General features: G+C 41.2%; 1 protein-coding gene across 5 annotated transcripts in view; it reads right to left on the bottom strand.

Annotated features, from left to right (window-relative positions):
• Positions 1-25,984, bottom strand: part of tenm3 (teneurin transmembrane protein 3) — a 318,509-nt gene that overhangs the window by 86,750 nt on the left and 205,775 nt on the right. For all 5 annotated transcript variants that reach the window (XM_061052965.1, XM_061052966.1, XM_061052967.1 and 2 more), the window contains 9 exons: positions 18,109-18,282; positions 17,471-17,535; positions 11,999-12,118; positions 11,699-11,782; positions 10,642-10,766; positions 9,083-9,326; positions 5,435-5,536; positions 3,351-3,545; positions 596-796 (listed from right to left, as the gene is read on the bottom strand). In XM_061052965.1, the coding sequence (XP_060908948.1) occupies positions 596-796; positions 3,351-3,545; positions 5,435-5,536; positions 9,083-9,326; positions 10,642-10,766; positions 11,699-11,782; positions 11,999-12,118; positions 17,471-17,535; positions 18,109-18,282 (1,310 nt within the window). The remainder of the gene's footprint in view (positions 1-595; positions 797-3,350; positions 3,546-5,434; positions 5,537-9,082; positions 9,327-10,641; positions 10,767-11,698; positions 11,783-11,998; positions 12,119-17,470; positions 17,536-18,108; positions 18,283-25,984) is intronic.

The raw sequence follows: 25,984 nt of genomic DNA, 5'->3' as shown, positions 1-25,984 counted from the left end.
CGTGCCTCTTCAAAATGAGCGCCTCGGGCGAGGTCCTGCCGCCCGTTTCAAACTGCTGCTAACTTCTAAAAGTGAACATGTTTTTGCCGTCAGGGGATCACAGCTGCAGGAGAGTATGCAGCCCAACTAAAGCACCATCATCCTTTAAATCACTCGGCAGAATTATGTTTACAGACGCAGGTTTCTGCATAATCGACTGTCTTACTCACCTTATGTCTTATTAGTTGTTTTACAAGCAACTTGTTCCGTCTTTTATTCCTGCTCCTCCTACAGGCTCGCAGCAATGATGGTGCTATCTTAATTATGTTCTGCTCTGTAATTGCTTTTTTGTTTTCATTTTATGCTGATGCTGCTCTTCTTTATCCTCTCTTAATGATCCTGTAAAGCATTTAATTAACTCTTTAAAGCTCGGTGAGATGCTGTTCTTACAAACGCTATTCTATTCTATTCTATTCTATTTATAGATTCTGTAAGAAGTGTAAGAAATCAAACACAAAGGGATATTTCACCCCCCCCCACACACACACACACACACACACACACACACACACACACACACACACACACACACACACACACACAGATACACACTCACCCAGAGAGCAGTCAGGCCCAGTCCAGTTCTGGTCGCAGGCACAGGTGTTGGTTTCTGCGTTGTGGGTGCCGTGACCTGAGCACTGGTCTGGACACATGGCCTTGGCGATCTCACAGCTGGCTCCGCCCCAGCCGGGCTGACAGTGACACTCGCCGTGGATACACACGCCATGTGCAGAACAACTGGGGTCAATGCAGTCCACTGGAGACACAGATAGAAAAGAGTTGATTATGTTAGACCCCTTTGACTCTGCTCCTGCTCCCGAAAATAAAAACCCACACAGAAGTCCTGACAGAAGACCAGAAAACACAAGTAGCAATGCAAATAATCTTTAACTTCCACAAAGGAGAAACGGCTGTAGGGGAAAAATAATTAGCACAACACAGAAGCCTCTTACGAAAAAATAAACATTAGAAATAGTTTGCTAGCTTGAAATAACACCTCCACATGTGAAAAGTGGTGAAGTGTTTCCAGTCCTGGGAACTAGACTCCAGCGCTCCAGGCCTCCTTTGTTATAAGGGTGAACATGCTCATTTGTTCCTCTTCAATACAAGAGATTGGAGCTTTGATGGGCGATGGGAAAACGCTTCAATAAACCCACTACACACCCACCAGCACCCAAAAGGAGGCAGCAGAGGGATATATCCAACTGAGACATAAAGAGCGAGTCATTTAGTGTCACTGGAACAGCAGACCAGGCTAGCATGAGTCAGCGGTTTTTAAAAGTTCTTCTCCACAGAGTGCAAATGGTGTTGTTTGTTAAAGAATGTTGTAAAATAGATGGTTTTGTGAGTTAAAATTATCGCATTGTTAACTTTTTTAGCCTGATAATGACATTTTCAAGTATGTTTTAGCATCAAGCTAACACTCAAGGATATATATTCCAGTCCATCTGTGAGAAATTGTAACTCTCCCGGAGAACAACGCACCAGCCACCTCTGGTTTGCAGATATGAGGACTTACAGAAAAGGCGCTTATTGTCGTTGTGTCTACATTAAAGCCCTTAAACACTGGACGATTTACAACCAATGGGCTGTGACGTCTTTCCAAGGAAATCCTACAGTGTATGTTTCCTTTGACATTAATTGTATATTCAGCAGCTGTAAATGGGATTAACACAAATACACACACACACACACACACACACACACACACACACACACACACACACACACACACACACACCATGCTGCGTTGTTCTCTCTCTCTCTCTCTCTCTCTCTCTATTGCTCGGATATAGGATTAGTGTGACCGAGGATTGAACTGATCGGAAACTAATCATGTTATGCTAGCCTGCAGGTAAACACAGCATGTTCACACCTGTGTGTTTCATTTGTACGCACGTTAATGATGTGCACACTTACACACATATGGAGTCAACCTCCCAGTGTTGTATTGTGTATGTGTGTGTGTGTGTGTGTGTGTGTGTGTGTGTGTGTGTGTGTCCAACCAGAAAACAGCATGTTAGTATCGACCTGTTCAGATTAAATTAGCGTGGTGTACAGCTTGTAGCCAGCTACCTGTCAGCAGCTAGACGTAACACTGCGTGTGTGTTAGTGTGTGTGACAGAGATTAGTGTAAATTAATTTACAGAGCAGCTGTAACACGATCTGAACAGACTACCTGTCAGCAGCTTCACTTCAGAGCTGATTTAAGCTCATTCTTACATGCAGGTCGCTGACCTTATTAGCTTTAATTCTTTAAAACAGGATTTACACCTACAGCAGGTAACATGTACCTGCAACCATAGACTCTGATTCATGTTTATATTGGTCTGTGCTCATCACCTGACTTGACTTATTGTTATCTTGATAAAGCAATTAAATGCAGGCATTTCAGCACCTTGGATAATATACAGCCACGACCAAAATGATCGTACACAAACACACACACACACACACACACACACACACACACACACACACACACACACACACACACACACACACACACACACAAACACTAACACACACACGTTACACACCACACCACACCACACCACACCACTGGGAAAGTAATAATCAATGCCATCTAATGAATGCCAAACACTCACATGAAGAAAAAGAACAAATCCACAGAGATGTATTGCAAGCTGGAGAAAAGGCCTGTAGGTGTCTATGAGCACTAATTAACCAAATAATCACTGCTATTCAAATGTCAATAAACACTACAAAGCCTTTAATGAGGCATAGGCCACACGTTATAATACAGTATAATACTCTAAAAATGTAACAAAGATAGGTCTAGACCTACTCTTTTTGTAAATGGTCTCATTTGTTATGAATTGGCGCTGTAGAAATAAAGATGGATTGATGTAAATCTGAAAGTGTAAGTAACGACACACACTAGCAAAAGAGTTATCATAGCTTTCCTAAACTGTAGTAAAAAGGCTCACCTCAGCATAAATCATAGAACAAATCCACAGTCCAAAACACTTCAGACACCACCTTCATAACAAAGCACTAAAGTAGACCATTAAAAACACAACCCCACAGTAAAGGTTAAGTGATGTGCAATGACCTTAAATAAGCCAGTGTTTCACTATTTACAGGAAATGTTGTGAAAGCCATGAACTTCTAGGAGAATATTTCTTTTAAATGATTATTGTCCTGACTCTACATTTATTAAATCTAATAGCTTTGCAAATAAAAACCAGTAAAGACTTGAATTATTATCCTTTAGTATGACTCCGTTTCTGTTTAACAAGTGAATGTTAACCGTTGTCTTCCTGCTCTGTAATAAAAGGTCTTCTCACCTTCCTCACAGTTCTCGCCCTTGTACCCGGTGTTGCAGATGCAGGCACCGATGATGCAGATGCCGTGTCCTCCGCAGTGGATGTCGATGCACTGGTTGGCTGGAACGTCGCACTCGGTGCCTTTCCAGCCGCTGTAGCACTGGCAGCGTCCGCGCGAGTACTGACCGTTGCCGCTGCACAGCACCGGACAGGAAGCTGCAACACACACGGGAAGACAGGCGGGGAGGTGGATCAGAAACACAAAACGGATTTATGGACGGACAGCACTAATGCCCCCTCGAGCCTCCAAATGTTCATTTCATCAAAGTCTGCACCACGTAGACAAAAAGTCACACTTTTTATCGTGTTCAAGGCTTATAATGAATAAAAAAATGATGTGCATAGCAGACAGCATTGTGCCCTGGATGCAGACATTCGTCACTGTATCATAAACCTTTTAATTGTCTCTCAGCCATTCTGGGACTTTCTTAGTTTGTTTTGTAACATTTAAGAGTTGCATGACATTTTGTTTATTATCAAGGCAACCAAACAAAACGGACTAATCCACCAGACCTGTCGTCACTCATCTCTGCCCCAGCTTGGTTTAGAGTTCAGCATCCAAAGTGGCTCTTTATACCTTTAATTAACTTTGATGAATGACAGCTGGTTAGCACTGCAGGACTTTAGAGTCCATGTGAATACGTTTTACTCATGTGAAAGATAAAGGTCGACTAAAGTGTGTTTGAGATGGACTCTCTAAACCAGCCTTTTTTTTTGTCGCAGCGCTCACAGCGTTCATTGTTTGAACATCAGTAGGTTCCGAAAGGTGCTTTGTGTTTTACTGACTTTTAGCACCACGGGCAGCTCATGTGCGCTTATTATGGCCTAAGGTACGGTATATTCACCGGCTCAGAACACTGTATATCTCTGTGGATTTCTGTGGTCATGAAAAACCTTTGGGATTAATTAGGTGCCAAAGATGATTACTTTCTGTGTGGTGTGTCACGTGTGTTTGTGTGTGTGTGTATGTGTCTCTGGATTAATGGTGGTCCTGACTGAACAGCTTGTCAATGTCACTTATCCATCATCAACATCGAGAAAGGGCTGGACTTCGGATATCAGCTTTGTTAAAAACAAGGCGGAGGAGAAACTAAACTGAGTCCTCTTTTCAAGGGAAGAAGTTCCAGGTCTAGAGCTGCTGCTAATGCCAGGACATGATTCATTAATTTTTACGTTTTCTTTGTGACATTTCCTTGAAAAAAGGAAAATATGGAGCTATTAAAGCAGACATAATGGTCTCTCACATGGAAATTGGAGGTAAGCTTTTGTAACCTTGCACTAAAAAGCCCCAGTATGAAGCGCTCTTAAAAGAAAAAAAATAAACGTGAAATAAATCAAAACAAAATTGTTTAAAAAACTCTTGAATAGGATAACTTACTGGACCTTACAGGAGTGAGCTTGAAGAGCCCTTTGGAGAGAGATATATGCAGATTTAAAAGTCACTTTAAAACGCCAAGGCACTGTGATTTTGAATGAATAAAATGCCTTCATTGTCATGAGATGTTCATGCAGACATGAATCTGTCAGGAGAACATGTAGCCTTTGGATGCATGGCAAACTTTCATGCATTAAAAAAGTTCTGGCAAAAGATTTTCCTGAATGCTACTTAATTCTTGCTCCAAGGCAATTGAAGCAAACTAAGAGCGCTCCAAATGATTTCATGTAACCTTTCTTCCTGAGGTCTGAACGGTGATACGTTTTGGACTGATTTTTTTATATTTTAGTTCACAGACCTGGTATCAAACAGTCTGACTGCACACAGGTGATCCCTCTGTGAAAACCAAGCCAAGGTAAAAAGTCAATTTTTTTTTTTGATAAAGGAGAAAGCAAGTGGAGAGAGGCAGTGACAGAGACAGAACGGTAACACAGCAGAGCCTCCAGAGTGAGCGAGGTCACACTCACTGCTCGGATAACAACCTCCAACAATTACCGCCTCTCTACAGGTGGCAGAGTGTTCGTGCGTGTGTGTGTGTGTGTGTGTGTGTGTGTGTGTGTGTGTGCTTGTGTGTGTGTGTGTGTGTTTGTGCAAGAGTGTGTGTTCTTACCTCGCGAGCAGTCAGGGCCAAGAAACCCGGGGAAACAGTGGCACACTCCTGAGAGACAATCTCCGTTTCCATGGCAATTCTGAGGGCACTCCATAATCGACTCTGATTAAGAAAAAAGAGGACAGAGAGAGGTAATTGGGTGGGCAGGGCGTGCGATGATCTCTAGATACACACATTCAGAATGAACACACCATACTTAGAGATCAGTGGTTTCCATCACACTTGGACTGAATAATTGGCATTTCTGGCAAATGCAACAGAGTTTACAAGACTATAACCAGCATGGTAGGCAAAATCATTCACCTGCTGTCTGCAGCTCGCTTGTTGGAACATAAAATCTAATTTTGTGTAACATCATCCCAAAATGATCCATTAGCTGACTTAACTGTTTTGCTGTGTTCTGAGGTTGTTAGAATATCTGATATTCGGGAGCTGTATAGCCTAGCGTTATGTCGCGCCCCCTCATCGAAGGGGCCATGGCGTCGAATCCGACGTAGTTCCTACTCTCTCCTCCCAACATTTCATGGTTCTCTTCAGCTGTCCTATCTCATAAAGGCAAAAGGCCAAAGAATATAACATCTGACACTTCTTCTTGATACAACATGTTTTATAACAGTCTTTTTTTTTTTTTCAATGATCAAGAGTTTTAAACAGCACAGGAGCTTTAATAGATTCAAACTACAGAACACTTGCCACAAGAGAAAGAGCGCGAGTAGCTGTGATCCAATTCAAAACCACAGCTCTGCAGTTGAAGGTTTTAAGTGCTTTTGGGAGTTATGTCTACGTTTATGTCTCTCACAAACGGACAGAGAGAAAAGGAGGTGACACTGTCTAAGTTGCACCAAATGGTCGGAAACCTTTTGCTATGTAAACATTTCCAAACGTGTAATTTGGACAGTGTTCAGGAGTTTGCCTTGAATTAAAAAGTTTTCGTTACCGTGGTATTTCATCTTGGTTGGATATTGTTTTATTTTACTAGTTCTGGACTAAAGTTTACATTTCTGGTATTATGACACCCTTACTGTGTTCAGACAAAAAAAGAGAACATTTTTGTTTCAAGATGCCCCCAATTATTTTTACCAACTTAAAAAAAACAGCAAATGATCCTGCAGGCAAACACGACCCGCAAACATTCATGCAGAATATTTTATGACCAAACGCTGTTGTGTCTCGGTAAATAACAACATCCAGAGGAACACACTTCCCATGACCTGTGTCTGGATGAACTGTCCTGCTGCTTCCAGCTCCTTGAGGCTGACCAGGTCTCACTAAATCACCGACAATCAGCATCCTGATTTGTAAAAAGTCTGAATTTATACAGTTTGTCAGCTGCGTCCGCTAGAAGACAAGCATACAGGTCTTAAAATGGTCGGACAACGTCTGATGCATCCCAGGACATCAGGACTATGTCATCTTATTTTGTAATTATTTTTTCAGGGTACATTGGCATCTTTGTCTTGGCTTTCCATATATTTACATCTGGTGAAAAATTTGCTTTGCTTTTTGTCTGAACACACCTTAGAGCAGGTGCAGTAGTACCAACAATCAACACAGTTTCCGCTCCTTAAAGTTCAAAATAAAGACAGAAAGATCAGAGCTGTTGAAAGCTATGACTCAAATTGGATCACAAAGAACTGAAAAAGCAAAAAGATGGAGCAGAGAAGGTCAGAAAGAGAAAAAGAGGTGGTCCAGTACTTAAAATGCTGGAGCTGATTTTGGTTCCCAGTCAGACACTGGTTGCCGTAGTTACAACCAGTCAGTCCAATCAACATATTCCTACAGCCAATTACCCCACTGCCTCTCTCTCCATCACTCTCTCGCTCTCTCTCTGTTGCACACCACAGTTGGCTCTCTGATGCACTCAATCTGCACACACACACTGTGACACACACACACACACACACACACACACACACACACACACACACACACACACACACCTTTTATTTTTACTAACATATAGCTGCTACTGTACTTCTCTACCCTTTTAATGTACATGGCAGTGTAAGATGAAGATTTCAGGTGTTTTTACTGTAATCACATCTGGTCTGAGAGTGTACTCACCCTGAGATTAACCAGGGTTTCTTTAAAACAAAGACACTTACATTTCTGAGATTCTTGGGCGACAATAAAAGGATGATTTATAGCAATGTGTTTGATTTGGAGAGCCTTTTTTAGGGTCTCAAAAAGCTAAAAATGTATCCCAAAAAATCACATAATGATTACTCTTAACTTCTCTGCTTCTTCTGGGTCTAAGATGTCTCCTGACACATTTAAAGGAAAAGGCCTGGGTGAATTAAACCACAGATCCTTAATGCTCTGAGCACTTTTCCAATTTAGCCAACAATAATTACGTGGGTTTTCAAAAGACATTTTTAAATTGTATTTCATTTACATGTAAACACTGTGTGACACTTCTTTATCAATCACTCTTTACACAGGAAGTAACTGAAAATATACAGGAAGTAGCGTTTCAGTGTATATCTAAACACCTGTGAGTGACAGCAGCAGCGTCCAATCACATGGCTTGAGTTTTGGTAGTGGTCAGGCTGATTTACACTCCATTCACTGATTGGTCGAACACTTTGGCTGCTCATCAAGTGGTGGTTCTAGACCAGTTTTACTGAGGGGGCCAAACTGGGGCCAGTTGTTTTGTCAGAGGGGAACATTAAACCAAGGTGAAAAATGGACAAAGATAATCGCTTTAATATATATATATATATATATATATATATATAGATTATGCCAAATAATAGTGCACATCATTAAATACCATGATTTGTTTCAGTTAATATCACAGTAGATTGTGAGTCTGGTTGTTGAGTCAAATGCTGTGTATGTGTTATTAGGGGGGCTCTTCCTTTTGAAGGTGACCACAGGGGGGATCAAGCTCAGTGTTACAGGCGCACTGGCCCCTGTTGGCCCCTGCCTAGCACCGCCCATGTGCTCATCTGAGTGTTCAGGACGTTTACACTCAGGAACTTTTCCAGAACTGTTCTAGGACTTCAAGGACTTTTACATAAAGCTGTGGGTTTTTTTTTTTTAAATGATGACTTGAACTCGGTAAGTTTAAACTGTGTCTACTGTAGAAGATTGCTTACACACTTTTAAATCCAACAATGTACATAAGAAGTGGTTGAGCCAAACTGACGTCACAGTGGTATTTAAACTTTAATTTTAACATTTCAGTTTGTCATTTTGGGCGTCTCCATTGGTGTTTTTTGAAGCAAAAAGAGACCATATTGGATAAGATGTTTAACACACATTTTTACACCACTATAGTGGTTGGGAGGTCACAGTAGAGAGCGGCTGCTACATCGTTTTTTGACCCCAAATGGGACCATTATTTACTAAATGAACATCATTCTTTAAGGATGAAAACTGGAAAAACTCAACATGGAGACCATAAACTCATTAGGGAAAGTATTGCTGTAGGAATTAATCAACGGAAAAGTAGTCTTTAAAAAAAAAAAAAAATCAGACTTCTTTGCAGTCGCCCCCTGCTGGCCATTTAAAATGTTTTTTAAGGCACTAATAATAAAAAAAATTACTTTTCATTCCCATTTTCTTAAAAACAGATTTGACTTGAACGCACTGAAACATCAACAACATTCAGAATCCACTCAAACAAACACAGCTGCGTCTCACCTATGACGATGGTGTTATAAGACACTTGTTCCGTGTTGCGTCCGTCGTTGTAAAACGCCATGTGCCAGATCCCCGTGTCCAGGTACTGAATGAAGCCGGCCTCGTGCACGTTCACTGAGCGTATGTGTCTGGCCGCTCCTCCTGCAGACTCCTCCTCGTTTGTGTGTCCTGCGTCGCTGTCGCTGAGCGCTCGTTTTTCTTTGGAAATAAGGCGACTTCCGTCCAGCAGCTCAACGAAGTCGTACTGGAAGTCAGAATCACTTTATTAAATACTTTTCTTAGATATGAAGATAAAAAAAGTGACATGTTTTTTCCTCTGATTCTGCTGAACACAAATCATTTAAACTTGTTTTATGTCGTATGGTTTTTCAGATATTCTCATTGTAATGAGCAGAGTGCAAAAGGTGTCTGATAGTGTAATCTGCAATCGAAACACAATGTCAACATGAAAGCCATAGCTTTCAGTGGCTTGAATAAATCATCACAGATCATTTCAACAGCACAAGAAGTCCTCCAGGGATCTATTTCTGAGGGTCAATGTGACCTTTGTGTTTTAAGTACTTGTTGATTGACTCTTCATTATAGTTTGAATAACATTTAAATGTTCTTTTCATAAACTTAGATGAAGACGGAGCATCATAAAAGCGTAACACAGAAAATGTTCTTCTTCTGTCTCCGTTAAAGAACTGTTGCAGAGCGACATGACTGACAATCCACTGTAAAGGAAATAAAGGCATCTTAGATAGATTAGGTTATGACAAGGACATCTACACACACTCTTCTGATCTAAAGTGCTAACATTAAACTGCGATTGGAAGGCATTGTATGAAGCTGTCTCTTACAGATAAGTGGATTAATCCCTCGATAGAAGACACGATCTGCCACACAGAGATGTAAGTGGAGTCATTAAAGGGATAGTTTCTCTCTTTAAGGAGCTTATCTTCTTCATTATGAACACACAATCCACGGAGCGCTTGACCTACCAATACTGGCAAAGTGGCAAAGGGGTTTTAAGGTTTGGAGATTTTGAGAGGCAGGATTTTTTTTTTTTTTTTTTGCCACTTTTGGTGTTTCTTGAAAATCAGAGGAAGACCGCTGATCTGATTTGATAAGATTGTAATCACAAGACACATTAGAAAACACTTATTTAGATTCTCTTTGAGCAGGTTGAAGCTCTTTTTCTTACTCCTCTCGTTCCTTATCTTCTCTGAAAAAGTCTCATCACCTTTTTATCCTAAACTCTGGATTTCACTCTGGCTGGTTTCATTGGCCTGTTTAAAGTCTTTCAAAGAGACATTGCTGGCTTTGTTGTCTGTTTAAGTTCATTCCATTATGACTGTTCTTTGGCCCCGCCCCTTTCCCCATCTTTGTCAGGTGGTGACATTTTAATCAATAGTGCAGTGGAGAGGGATAGATTTTCATTCACACTCCATTCAGAGCTTATTCTGAGCAACACGTCAAACAGCCATCAGATGAATGTAGAGGGATGAACGTCCGAAAAGGAACATGAGCTGTACCAATAATCAAACTTAAAAGGTGTGTGTGTTTGTGGGACCAACCTGTGTGTGTGAGGGCGGTATTCCTTTGCGTCCGTACACCCCAACAAGAGCGTCTCTCTGGACGGAGATGTTGAATTTTAAGAACTGCGGCTGGTCGATGTACAGCTGGGACCTCCAAAACACACCTGGGACAAAAAAACCAAAAAAGAAACAACAAGAACTCAGCAAGAGTCAAAATGAAAGCACAGACACTTCCCCTCTTCATAGCAAATCCATTTAATCACACACTAAAGCAATACATCATATAAAACAGACATTTACACCAGGTTGTTGAACTGTATCTCAATCTGCAGCCTCATCATCAGTTTAGTTGGTGAGAGGAAGGATTAATCCCAGGACAGAAACCTGAGGCCAAACTAGACCTGATCCCTAAATGCCTAGTAACACAAAAATCTGTATTGTGAAAAAATCTCCCAGTTTGCATAGACTGAAGTTTCCTGTCAGCATCGAAGTGACAGTCATGCATGTACCAGTATTATCAGCATATCTCTTTTTTTAAGATACAGGCTTAGTTGTGTGTTTACTGTGAAAGACGAGTCGAGGCGAAAAAGAGACTTTGTTGGCAAATATTTTGCAGGTTTATTTTCAGGGCTTTTATGCCTTCATTTAGAGACAGCTCAGTGGATAGAGTCAAAAATCTTTGAGAGAGAGAGAAAGAGAGAGAGTGGGGAATGACATGCAGGAAAGGACCCACAGGTCGGATTTGAACCCGGGCCGCCTGCTTGGGAGACTACAGTCTCTGTGCATAGGGCGCACACTAACCACTAAACTACCAGTGTCTCTGTTTTCAAACATTGGACCTCAATTTGACTCGTTTGATTTCAACACTTTATCGAGTCAGAACAGAATATAATGGAATTTGTTTAAGCGATGTTCCCCATATAGAGAAGTATAATGTGCTTCTTTGAGTATAATAACTGTTATTGTGTGGAAATTATTTTTGATTTGAGACTCTCTGATTGCATTTTTTCCCCTTTTAATCAGTGTTCAGAACAGCTCACAGTGGGACACAGTGTTTCTGTTCTGTTTGACTGTTTAGATACTGTTATGTTCTCACCTGGTGGGACGTCTTGTAGCGCTCGTCTTCCCACATCCACCTCTCCTGTATCGATGGTGTTGTTCTCTAGGAGAAACATTTTACCTGCATGGAAAAATAAACACATGAAACAGAAAGTTCAAGAAATGCAAAGAATTTTAGACCTCTGATTATGCACAATGAAGTCTTCCTGCAAAGCTGAAGATATCAATAACAATGTTGATCAGAGCTTGACTGTTTTCTTACTGCATCAACATTTCAGGTGTAAGCTGAGAAACTTTCACCAGAAGGGAGGATCAAAAAGTGAAAGCTGGAACTCACCGTTGTCTGTGGACACCATGAAGGTGTTGGGGGTCGTATCTCGCCCCCCTCCTCCGTTTTCAAACGCCCCGTATCCCTCACTCTCCTGGAGCTGCCAGTTCAGACCGAACAGGTGCATCGCTGCAGAGAGGAGGAAGAGGAGGAGGAGAGGTTAATACAGGGGCCAACATGTAAAGGAGACAAAGAGTTACAGAGTGAGGAGGAAGAGAACGCAGGGAAGATAAAGACAGAGGGGAGATAATTAAGGAGTGGTCGTTAAAGGAAATGTGAAATATTAAAAGCATGGAGAAAAAATAAGAAGATGCAAAAGAGGACAACAGAGGAAAGAAAAATAAAAGATTACACTTCAAAAAGTAAATTCTCAGAAACATTGAGTCTCTTAAATCACAACAACATCACCTTATTTTGAGTTCTGCTGAGATATTTTTTTGTAACTGAGTTCAAGCATTTCCTTTTTTTAAGGAGCTGAAAACAAATAGGTTGCAAAGTTATGAGGTTCTTCATCAAAAACAAAACTGGAACTATAGAATTTTTTTTATTCTGTTACAGCTGCAGACAGAGTGCAGGAGTTCACCTGTACTATACTGTACTCTACAGTACTGTAGAGTCATTTTATTTTTCTACAATAATATCAAAGTGTAATATCTGGTATTGTGACTGCCTGACAGTTTACAGTTCACAGACGCTCACACATTGATTACATTGTGTTAACAGTCTGCTCAAATGGTTCAAATGTCGAACATGGACATAAAAAGTTCATTTCACAGAGCTTCATAAACTGAGGCCTTCTCTGTAAAGAGAATGTTGACGACGCTGCTCGATGATTCTTGAACCATTTGAACCAACAAAACTGACTGTTGAAGCTGTTTTTATGTGCCAGTATTAACTGTAATGAAATGAAATGTCTTTCACAACAGCCGCGTAAAAGCAGAAAAGACCTGATGAAGTGTTTTTTAAAGGAGGAGGAAGATGGGGATGGAAGAGGAGGAGTAGGAGAGCGATGAGGAGGAGGAGGAGTAGGAGAGGGATGAGGAGAAGGAGGAGGAGAGGGATGAGGAGAAGGAGGATGTGGAGGAGGAGGAGGATGTGGAGGATGATGAGGAGGAGGAGGAAGAGGATGAGGAGGAGGAGGAGGATGTGGAGGAGGATGAGGAGGAGGAGGATGTGGAGGAGGATGAGGAGGAGGAGGATGTGGAGGATGAGGAGGAGGAGGAGGAGGAGGAGGATGTGGAGGAGGAGGAGGAGGAGGAGGAGGAGGATGTGGAGGAGGAGGAGGAGTCTCCACTGACTCCTCACAGCAGATATCAGAGAGAGACGTGTCAAGGACCAATTACTGATTCAACTTGGGAACATTTGGGTCGAGATAACCCAAGACGCACACACACACACACACACACACACACACACACACACACACACACACACACACACACACACACACACACACACACACACACACACACACACACACACACGAACATCTCTGCCTCATTAAATTAGAGCCGTGCTGTGCAAGCCCGTTACCCACAACCCCTCCTGGTGAGGACAGGAGCAGCGGGTCATGGGAGAGTGCTGGCTAATCGACAGGAGCCCACATGTATGAGTGTGTGAGTGAGTGTGTGTGTATGTGGTGTGTGTGTGTTATGTGTGTGATAAAGTAAGAGGATTAATGGCCATGGTAACAGTCATACCAGACTGCTTCTCTTCAACATAACCTTTTTAGGAAATTTGGGAATTAACGAAACATCTCAGAAAAGTGGTTGTGATTTGAGGAATGTTATACCTTGTTATACGAGGTGGAGAGGGGGTGCAAAGTCTTAAATGTCCGGTAGATTTTTTTTCTTATATCAAATAACCTTTAACTTGTTTATGAGTTTGAGAACAGAGTCCTGGGAAGATTCCCTGCAGCAGGAAAACTCACAGAATCGATGGAAGACGATCTCTCCGCCTGTGTACAAAGCTGGAGGGGAATCAGCGCCTGGCCGCTTTTAAAGTGTCCGATGAGATGAACAGACTGATCCCAGCTCAGTCCTGATGATCTGACTCACACTGAGAGGGAATACAGCAGCCCGACTTTGAAGAGAATTTTCACCACGTTTTTTGAGGGGATGAATCGAAAAGGTTTCAAACAGTCGATTGAGTTGATACATTTTCCTGCCAAGAAAGCTGAGTTTTCACAGCTGGGCCTACATGTACCAGGATGCATTGCAGCCCTGGCTTTGCTATTCTACATTTCTTCAGCTATATATCTGAATGGAACAGTATTTAAAAAAAGATACATTTAGAGGTTTGTACACCCACACACATGCTTTTATAATTTCTATTTAAAATTGAATTGGGCTTTTTATTCCTTTTTATTTTTAAGAACAGTGGATAGTCAGAAACTGGGTAAAGAGAGAGATTGGGGAATGACATGCGGGTAAGGAGCCACTGGTCGAATTCGAACGTGCACTCTAGGCTGTACACTTCCAAAGATTGTTAACTTATACGGTACATGTTCTCCAGCATGAATATTCATCTGAGCATCACTGTGTTTAATGAGAGTGCTGTTTGCATTTTACAAACTCCTGACATGGCTGACTCTGCAGATTAAGTAATTATGCTGCAGCTAATGCACAGATAAAACACACACACACACACACACACACACACACACACACACACACACACCATGATTTACCATGTGAATGGACGGCTCAGGGCTAATTCCTAGAACAATTGAGACTAAACAGTAAATCCTCTTACATCAACATATTTGGAATCACAATCAGTCTCATAAAAACTTCAGGTGAAATATTTAAATATTTTTAAGAATAATTTAACATTTATCCGTCCCGGTGGGGTCACAAAGACTAACTTAATTCGATTCACTATAACAAGTTTACTGGACGGTGTGCAGCAGGTCTGGGAGCTGCTGAGTATTTGTTCGATGCAGCGTCTGATTTTATGAGGAACACTTCGGCACAATTAGCCACGGAGGAGGGTTTTATGTGTGTGTGTGTGTGTGTGTGTGTGTCTTTGTTAAACATAATCTGGTCTTGCACATAAGCCCAGTGACCAGAAAACAAAACCCAGACACGCTTGATCCTCCCTTTGAGTTTGCATATTTGTCTCTGCAGGTAAAAGAATATTTCCACATTTTGCAAACTGTTGTTGTGTTTTTGTGACAACTGGACTAATTTCTATTTACAGCGGGATTAGAGAGCGTTATAGTCAGAGAAGCGGGATGTAGGGTTGCTACAGCGACAACTAAAACTATTATTCCAAAAGCCAGACATCTGGCTTTTTACATCTTTTTTTATTAAAATTTATTTTGGGGCTTTTTTCTGCTTTATTGGATAGATAGGACAGAGTCGGAAATCATGGAGGGAGAGAGTGTGGGGAATGAAAAATGAAAAATGAAAGAGCCACAGGTCAGATTCAAAGCCGGGCCGCCTGCCTGGAGGACCAACCACTGCGCTCCCAAAAGACTCTTTGAACGGCTTTTAAGTTTGTGTTTGTTTGTTTTCTTTATTTAGTGTTCATTGATTTGTTCATCGTCTAATTGAGCTTCAATTGGCCGCTCTGTTTACTCTGAGCTGCAGTTTGTGTTCAGTGTGTTCAGATTAACAAAACCAGTTTGAAACAGAGCATGTGCAAATATTGCCAATCAAAACATGTTGTCAACGTCTGTGCACGTGTGTGTTTGTGTGTGTGTATCCGGATACGTGTGTTTGAGTGTGATACTGTTTGTTTTCTTTTCCTGTTTGATTTTATTCATCTCTTGTGAGTTAATACCTGAACGTAGGTTTTTCGGGATGTGCTCATCCATGTGTGTGAGACAGATTCACTCGAGGCTGTGCGTGTGTATGGATGAAAAAATCCCAGGAAACTCTTAACAGATGCCTCGACTAAAAAACATCTTTCTAACAATTTTGCACGAGGGAGACATGATCACACACACGCACGCACACACACACAGACACACACACACACACAGACACACGAAGCTGAGCATGTTACACTAAAATTAACCCGCCCACACACGCATACATGCACACACACGGATATCTGGAGGGAAGAGATCTCAAAGTCCAAGGACCATCAGAGCTGCAATCATAATTGCTTCTGTTCATTTTGGGAATCAACGACCTTTAAAAAAAAAAAAAAAACCTCCACTCGTCCTCCCTCTTGCTCTTTTTTGATATCATTCCTCCTTCTGGGTTTAAAAAAATAAAATATGACTCTCACAGAGTCTAACAAGCAGCAAACTGACACATTCATAGCCAAGGAAGGCAAAAAGGAAAAGCGAGAATGAAAGGCGTCTGTTGGGATTTTCAAGGCTAATGCTAATTGCTTATTTTGAACCGAAGCCTGCATCTTTAAATCTGTTGTTTCAATTCTTTAAAACCAAAACACAAGTATTACAACACTGCAAATGCTTCACTTTTATCAACGTGCTGCAACACTTTCCGCTTTGTGAATGCCAGCTCCGGTTCAACCAAGTTCAGAAAAATACTGTTCAAAAAAGAAACTTGGATGAGAGCACGTTCAAGTGAAGTTCCAATATCAACAGTCTAATTAAAAAGTGATTTGAATGCGATTCAATCCATTTGGAAAGTCTATGTCACAGTCAATTATTTCCAAGTTTTCCAAAGCAGCACAGCACTCTATCCAGTTTACAAGACTATTTAAAGAGGTATTCGAAAAGGCCATCAAATGTGTGTTCATATTATTAAAGGCTGAAATCGAGAAAATATGCACATACACTTCTATGCTTTCTTTGTTCATCGCTCTCTCTGTCAGCTTCATCTAAACCTGAATAAACCTGACAATGAAATATTTGAGTAATTCCTCTGAGAAGATTCCTTCCTTTCATCAGCACCTCGGGAGAAAAGATCTGCTGTGCGAGAAGCATTCCTACAGTTCGATGAACAACGTGTTCGTCTGTCATCGCTGGGTCTTCTGATGGAGACAATCATCACAGCCCTGAATCCTTATTTATTCATGCTTTTACAAAGAAACAAAGAGAAAAACGATCTGTGGTAAAAAAAAAAACCAAAAAAACAATCATGTTCATGTTCTGATGAAGTGCAGCTTGCAAACAATTCATCCTAGATACTGCGATATTAAAACCACGTTTCCATGGTGGATTCCAGCGACAGATTAGCGTAAAATCTGCCTACATATTAGCCGACATATCACCTGTATCACATCCTGCAGAGAGGGAGAGAGAGGGAGGGGGGGGAAAGGCCTGCAGAAAGGAAACCCTGGCAGTGTGTTTATCTGATTGGCTCAGTGAATAGTGATGTGTGCAGCAACAAGAAGAAGAAGAAGAAGAAGAAGAACGCTGTGATACGGAGAATGAAGGAAACCGGACCAGATCAGAGGAGAGATGAGGAGAGGTAAAGAGTGGACACATCACAGGCAGTAGTAATGATTCAGACTCACAGCTCTCATAGTGAAGAGTTGTGTGTTAGTTAGTGTTCTTACCTATGCAGTAACAGAGCAGCACAGAGAGCAGCACAGACAGCCCTACAGCGCTGAGGGCTGTACACCTGAGAAGAGGGACAAAAGAGATCTGTATTATCTGGGGGCTCTTGAGAGGGTATTGCATGCACACGGTAAAATATTGCATGTGCAAGTTTCTTGCGCTCACTACAAAGTATAGGAGTAGTGTAATAGTCTCTTCCCATCTCTGTGAGCTGTGCTATTTTCTGCTGAGTACCAGAAACTAATTCTTTCAGCCCACGTTTGAGGGCTCCGTAAAATAGTGTAATAGATAAAGAAAAAATAACTATTTGTCATTCGATTTTTGCCCTCTGACATACACATTAGCAGGAGATAATCTCAATATCGAGCAGCCAGAATTAACAGAGTCAAAAGTCGCTAAATACACGGAAAACTTTAGTCTGACTTCACCTCCTTTAGTGACCTGACATTTGCCCCCGACTATTTATTAGAATTCAACCAAAAAGAAAAGCTTCCACTGATGACTACTCACAAGCACAAGAACAGCTCATGAGTAAAAACAAAAAGCCATACATTTTTCAGACAAAACGTTCCTGCATGAAGCTGATTTTGATCTAATTTATGGACTAATCTAGAGGTTTAAATGGCTTCCATCTCACCTCCATGAGCAGTACTTGGAGGATTTCTTGAATTTGAAGGCGGAGCGGGACAGCGTGTTCCTCGGCAGGGGCCTGGTGGGCGGGGAGTACACGGAGCCTGTTGCCATGGTGTAGCCAGGTGTTGCCGTGGAAAAGAGGGGGGTGGTGCCTGTGCCTGTCTTAAAGAGGAAGTGCCTGCAGGAGAGAGAAGAGAAGAAAAACAAAGCGGTTAGTCATGGTGAACTAGAACAGAACTTTGTTAACTGCGGCATTTCAATATCACACACTGTCGCCCCCTAGTGGTGGTTCTTATTTTCAAAGCAGAAGATGTTTCTTGTGTGTATGCAATTATACATTCAGAATGTATTTGTTTGTTTTTTTTACCTTTATTGGACAGACAGGTTAGTGGATAGGGTTTGAAATCAGGTCGGATTTGAACCTGAGCTGTCCGTTTTAAGGACTACTGCCTCCGTACATGGGGCGCGAACAACTTACCACCTGTCCCCTGGCGCCCCCAGGGTCTGTTTTTCTGATCTGTTTGGTTTCTAGACTCAAATTTCTAGAACAGAATCTACTAACGGAGTTTTACTAAAGTGGAAACGTGCACTGAAACAAACCTGTACAGACTTTTTGTTCAGCCAGTCGAAGCCTTGCTAACATGCTTGTCTATTTCTGCACAAAACAGAGGGGAGAGAGTAGCAGCATTAAACTTGTGCTGCTGCAGGACCTGGACCATGCAGTTTCCTCCCTGACTCTGTGTCCTCGTCGGATATACTAGTGTTTTTCTGTGCTGTAGAGCAGAACGATTTTAAAAGTTGTTGCTTCCACTTGAACCTCAGTGGTGTGAAGTTAAGCACCACTTATGTACTTTCACAAACCTGCCTTGTTTTACTGTTTTTTGTCGTGTGAAAACTAAACTTTTCTTGCTGTTGCTACTTGAAATAAAACCTGAAGGAGACTTTTTGATTTTAAAGAAGTTGGTGAACAGAGTGATGGTTGAAGTAGATGTAAAGTTTTGCTAGCTCATTTAAAAGCAATAAATAATTATAATAAAACACAGTTGGTCAGAAGATCAGTTTTAAATGACACAGGGAGTAAAACCACAAACAGGCGCAGCGAAAAAGAGACCAGTGACCAGCGGGATGGCTCGGTTGCTCACCTGCATCGTGTTCTTTACCAGTTAGAGATCTTTCTGCAGCAAGCTGGTCCACTTCTAACCCTTAGACCGTAAGTCCTCTCTCTCTTTCTCCATCTCTCTTTTTCTCTCTCTCTCTTTCTACCTCTCCCTCTCTCTCTTTCTGCATCTCCTTCTCTCTTTCTCGCTCTCCTTTTCTATCCAAAACAGATTAAAACGCCATGAAAAGTGCCTTGTAAACTCGTCATCAGGGTTAACTATTCCACCCTGCGGTGAGCAGCAGTGAAAGAAAACAGATGAGGATATGCGGTGCAGCTCGTCAGCTTGTTGTCGTTCACAGCATGAAAAGGTGTAACAGCCTCCTCTACAAGGGAAAGGCCCTCTAGGAGTTTTGTTTGGATTAAACCTCAGAGACCTTTTAGCTCGCAGAGTCTCAGATTTTAACAAAACATAACGCTTTGTGTGCTTCATTTCTCAAACATCCCTCAGGTTTGGATGTTGTACGGGTAGGTTAGGCACTCAAAACTTCTCACCATCTACCCAACATCAACATATCTTTATAACCACATGTTCCGAGGTCAGCCAACACAAATTAACAAAATAATTACTGCAGCAACATGTAAGCGACTACGACCCGCCATGTTAGCTGCACAATAGATGCAACTCTTTTAATCCCACACAACTGTCCCTCACTATGAATCACAATGCTGGCTTTATGTGCTCATTAAGTTGATTAATGAAGCCTGTGACGTGCATTCATTCTTCCCATTGTGCATCTCTTTACTGGAGCAGAACCACCTTCTGCCACCGATCCTGCACTGAGTCATTACCCATAATTCATCTGCAGTTTATCCGTGCAAAAACTAAAGAACAACGGTGTGGTAAATCATATCCGTCAGGAATGTCTGACTCTACACAGATTAGTATTGATAGCTTAAAGCACAAACGAAAGGTTTTATTAAAACGTCTGTCTGCATGAAAAAGCCGTCAGGAGAAAATCACCGGCACATGCATGTATACGTCTGCAGTAATTACCAAGGTCACAATGTCTAATTAATGACAGAAGCCCAGCTAACGAGCATCTGTAATTACAATCAGACTGCTCTCTAACAAGGCGGTGTGATTAACAATTAGAACCTATTATAATGAGAACCCTTCAATTAATACCTGCCTGCAGGCGAGATGTGACGAGAGACAGAAGAATGCAGGAGAGAGAGAGAGAGAGAGAGAGAGAGAGAGAGAGAGAGAGAGAGAGAGAGAGAGAGATGGAGAGACGGAAACAGCAGCGAGAAAGTTATAAACGTTAATGTTGTTTTTTCTGCTCATTGCAATGAAAGCAAAAATACATTTCCAGGCATTTAATAAGAAATATTAAGTTAGTAAAACAACCATTAAAAGACTAAATTATTTTATTACAGTTTTCTTTTGCAGCTCTGAGATCAGAACCTCCTCCAGAAAGATGCAACTGTTTTCGCTTCTTCTGGAAATTTGCTTGCAAGTGAATTCCCTCCATATTTATATTAAACCAGCTTCTTAAGTCAAAACCCTTCTGAGTACTACTACTGAGAGTAGCACCCAGATGATTCAATGTCTTTAATTGTGTTCATTTATGGGATAATTTATTAATGTAATACTTCTTTAAAATTGAGCTTGTTATGATTTGCTGTGGTGTTGTGTTCTGACTTCTATAAATGAATACCCACATGAATGTTAATACTAAATTAAAATAATGTAATCTTGAGTTTTTTTATTCTTGGCTCATATAAATATAAAAGACAAATGATGTAACTTTAGTCAAGAACCAATAGGAGCGCTCTATGCAGCCGAAAACTAGGTAAATAGTAAACGCAGAGGGCTTCTTTTATGGATGATACCTTCCTTGTTAGGACACCGTTTTGAACTGCACAGACTGTAGTCATTGTGACGTCATCCATTGGTTTCTGAACATTCATTTTAAAGGCAAACATTGCCAGTCGCCATGTGGGAAAAGCAGTCTCTAGCTAACATTGGAGCTGTCTCAAAACAGTCAAAGAGATGGTGATGGAGGACTCCTGATAAACAACTACAACACACCCACCTGTTAAATCAACCATGCCTCAAATTATGCAAATGTATGCATAACTCTTTGGCCTAATAAAATCCAAAAGCATTAGCTATAAGTAAATTTATCCACCCTGCAGTGTTTCCAAAAAATGAAATGAGCTACCAAAACTTTGTTAAACCAGGCTGTTAACATGTTTATATCTGCTAAAGTTGGACATTTTAATATGGGACCTAATGGGGATTGACTCACCTATGGAGCCGGCCTCAGGTGGACACTAGAGGTACTGCAGTTTCTTTGCACTTCAGCATGTGCTTCATTTGTCAACCTGTGAAGATGCCTCTCGGTGACAAGCCTGCTCACTAGTAAAACTAACCCCTCTAACCTTAGGGCCTTAACTACTGCACACACAAGCGCAGTTATTGTCAAAAGATGTTTGATTTTTTTCTTCAGATTTCCACCTGGATGGAAATAATCTCAGCAGAAATCTAATCCAAGAGCATTCGCAGAACTTCACCTTATGTGGCATTTATGTTTCTTTAATGGATGAGTTTGTTTCCTGTGTTCACATAGCTGGAGGTGTTTGTGTCCTCAGAGTATGTATGGTACATATTTATGCCTACTCACTTTATAATTCATCACTATATTAAATTGCACCATGTCTCTGTGGAGTGTGGATTAAAAAAAGAGTCATTTAAATTCAGAGAAAAAGACCGAACAGGAGAGAAAAGCTTGATACTGATTAGGATTTTATAACAATTAAGAATTGTGGAAGATGACATTTTTATGAAGTTTAAAAGAAAAACTTAAATAACAAAAACCGAGGGGTTCATATTCCCTGTCTGTTTTGTCAGACAGATGCTGTCGCTGGTATCAGCCTAATTAAAAATAGATTAATTTCTAACACAATCTGATGACAGCGGACTCTCCTGAGAAACTAAAAAAAGACTTTTTTCCTTTGCTTTCTGTCTTGTTTTTCTATTTTTGCATTCCCTCCCCGCCTTTCATCACAAACATCACTTTCATATCAATTAGTTAAGAAGTCGCAATTATCCCGTGCTGTGAAGCTGAACACTCCAAGGCACCACAGGAAGACTTTTACAATAAATCACAACACCATATCTGCAAATACAGCTGCAGGTGTAACTCAAAACGACCAAAGAAAATGACCCCAAAACATGATGGGGGGGAAGTGATGTGGACATTTGATAGTCTGCAGGTCATCACGGTTAGAAAGCTGAGAATGATGAAATGCAGTCTGGATTTATGGGCGTATTCAGCTGTTCCTTCTTTATACAACAGAAACTCAGGAGGATTTATCACACGCGGCTTGAATCACATTTGTTCTTTCACAGAAAAGTGACCAGCTCACCGACGTTCACACTGGAGTCAAAAGACTTTGTGTTTCTTTGCTTGACATATTGAAAATAAAGTAATCTCTGATATCAACTTTAACACGTGTTACACAGCATTTGTATGACCGTGGGAGCTGTAGTCATTTGTAACTTTAAAGGATCTTGATCACGTGAAAATCTGCTATGTCTCTAAATTGTCCAAATCAATTTCAACTGCAAATGACCTCGCTCATTTCTGGAAAACAAATCTTAATCTTCTGTAAATTCGTTGGGATTCTTTAGGGTCTGGGGTCTTTCATTCTCTCTCTCTATTTGTTCTATGATTTTGTTTTCTCAGCCACTTTCCATTCAGAAAACTTTCAAGGTTTTGCAGACTGAGGATCAGCTTCTTTCCCCGAGCTGTAGCCTCGATCACCCACGCCCATTGAACATAGCTTGCTGCAATACTCTGTGCAAAAACGATTATTCATTAATATTTTCTATATATTGTGAGTTGCTTTCTCTTGTCTTTAATCTTCTTTTTTCCATATTTGATCATTTTTATCTTGTCTATTGCTGCTGGGCTGCTTGTCACCAACGGCATTATCTTATCTGATCTGTTATCTGTTATTCACAGAAAAGGAGCTTCAATTCGTGTGAGCGTGAATGTCAATTGTAAGATGCGATTGCAGGCTGGGCTAAGAATCTTTTTCAATCTTTCAGAAGGCTCAACAGCTATCACAGTGTGTGTTAGCCTGTTGATGGTTACGACAGGCAGTGAATGCAACACAGAGCCCCGATGTCATAATATCACTTAATTCATGCTTAATATGGACTTTGTGTTTTAGTTTCTGCGTGCCTGGCATGAGACACACATTAGTTCAGTGCATAATATTCAAACGTAATATCTTAGTTTATCTTGAAGGTAAAACACGTCTTCATGATTCTCTATAGTCTAGGAGTCATAAAAATTTGAAACTTTTGTCAGTAAGCTTTAAAAACTAAACCAAAACAGTTGTAGTTTTTCACTTATTGCTACTCTGACTGCTTTATTTTTCTGGCCTTTTAGGTCTTAATTTAGAGATAGGACAGTGGATAGAGTCAGAAATCAGGAAGAGAGAGAGTGGGGAATGACATGTGGGAAAGAAGCCACAGGTGCGGCCCGCCTGGAGGACCACCGCCTCCGTACATGGGTTGAGCGCACTAACCACTATGCTACCGGCGCCCCTGACTGCTTCATGTTGACGTCCAACTTGACTTTATTTCCGCTGATTTGTCCCCAGAGCGAGACTGAAGACAGAGTGGTACCTCCCGGTCATGTTGGGCCTTATTTGACATCTCCGGGAGTGAGAATGTGTCGTGCAAATCCCATTGAACATGGCTTTAGTCAAATGTGATAAGAGCCTGCAACAAATACATGCAGGAAGAGTGCATCTTAAGTTTCCCCACAAAGGTTTAAATTCTGTCATTTTTGTTCCCACTCGAATAAGAAACACATCAGGGGGGCAGCACTCAATCATTGCAATTGCTTTTACTTATTTTGCATGAAACAAGAAACCTTTTCAGCAGTAAATCAGCAGCTTTGTTTTGGGAATATCAGTCTCTGTATTGAATCATCCCCAGTGCAAGTTAAAGACACATCACTCTAGCAGCGTTTGGCAGCTGAATGGGAGCTGGAGTCAGTGCTTGCTCTCTGATAAGACGCTTTTATATTGCTGCTGCAGCAGGGGGACATTTACTCGAAAAAGCACCAACAGAGTCACGGCTGCAGCGAGCACGCTAAATACTCGCTATATGTGTGTTATTAGTGTTTTAAGTGCAAGTCAATTACAGCAGACATTCAGAGCGGGGATAATCGAGTGTACAATGAGTGGAACCGCCGCAGACGAGCATGTCGTCAACCAGAACTAATCTGCTCGTCCATAAGAATAACACTATTGTACAACTCACATTTACATTAATGCTATTTACTCTGAAGTGTTTAAGGGTCTCTGACAACAGGGGGACAGTAATTCTGCTGTGTGTGTGTGTGTGTGGTGTGTTTAAGTGTGACATAAGGTAACAAAAGGACAGCACGGATAGGTCACGCAGCCTGCAGAGAAATTAACTGTAACTAATGTGTGCACAGTAACTGTCGTTTATACTGTATGTGTAACGCCGGGACAATAGCCGATAGACAACAGGTTTGCCCAGACATTATAGGATAATCCACATTACACCACTGCCTGTAGGATCATGGATAAAAGGATCATGTTAATGTATGTTAATGCTTGTTCTGTCGCTGCGTAGACGCATGCAAAGACCCACACAGTATAAGAACATTCAAGCTTGTTTGTGATAAGTGAATTACTCAAATGTGCTGTGAAGGTGTGAGAGGCTGTATTTCATTTAGCTGTTATCACAAGTTTAATACTTCATATCTGGCATTTCTACTACAGTGATGGAGTAATGATAGCAAACAAAAATCTATTTTTAATAAGCAAATAAAGAAACACTTTGGGGCATCATATTTGTACGATACATACACTAGGTGTTGGTAGTTTTTGCTTATTTTAGCGTTCCTTAAACACGCGTCTTGTTTGACATTATTATGTTTGACAGAGGCAGACGGGTGGCTGTGGCTCAGTTGGTAGAGTTGTTGTTTCTTAACTGGAAGGTCGAGGGTTCGATCCCCGGCTCTTCAAGCAAAATGTCCGATGTGTCCTTGAGCAAGACACTTCACGCCGAATTGCTCACGCTGTTTCGGTGGCGAGATATGAATGTGTATGAATGGGATTAGTTACTTCTGATGGTCTCACTGCATAGCAACCACTGCCATCATGTGTATATTAAAAATTAAAAATAAATACGAAGCTTGCACCTTCAGCTGAAACTGAAACAACTTTTGGGTGATCTCTCTTTGACTCAAGGACATTCAAGAAACTTAGCAAAACTCTTTGTGTGTGATGGAAGTCGAGACTTTAAAGGAGGATCACTGTCGTCATATAAACTTTTTTTCACAGTGTATTTTCATTTCAAGTGTGTGCAAGTGTGTGTGTGTGTGTGTGTGTGTGTGTGTGTGTGTGAGCGAGATTGACATGAACTGCTGTTCAATCTAGTGACCAGTTGTGTCGGATGTCCCTTGACACAACAGGTGCATGCACATGAATCTGTGAATGTGTGTGTGTGTGTGTGTGTGTGTACAATATGGGTGTTTGAAAAGAGTGTGTGTGTCAGCGCAGGGATTATCACCTCTAAATGAGGACATTCACACTCTAGTGTCAGCCCGTTCGCTCCCCCTTTCATGTCCAATAAAAGCTCTAACACTCCTCGTTACTCTCAGTTTGATGTTCTGTCACTCACACCATCAGCTGGAGACACAAACACAACAGACACACAGACACAGAC

This window comes from Labrus mixtus, chromosome 2, assembly GCF_963584025.1.
Source record: "Labrus mixtus chromosome 2, fLabMix1.1, whole genome shotgun sequence".
Lineage (NCBI taxonomy): Eukaryota > Metazoa > Chordata > Actinopteri > Labriformes > Labridae > Labrus > Labrus mixtus.
Note: the sequence above shows the minus strand (reverse complement) of the source record. Positions and strands in the feature narration are given on the sequence as shown.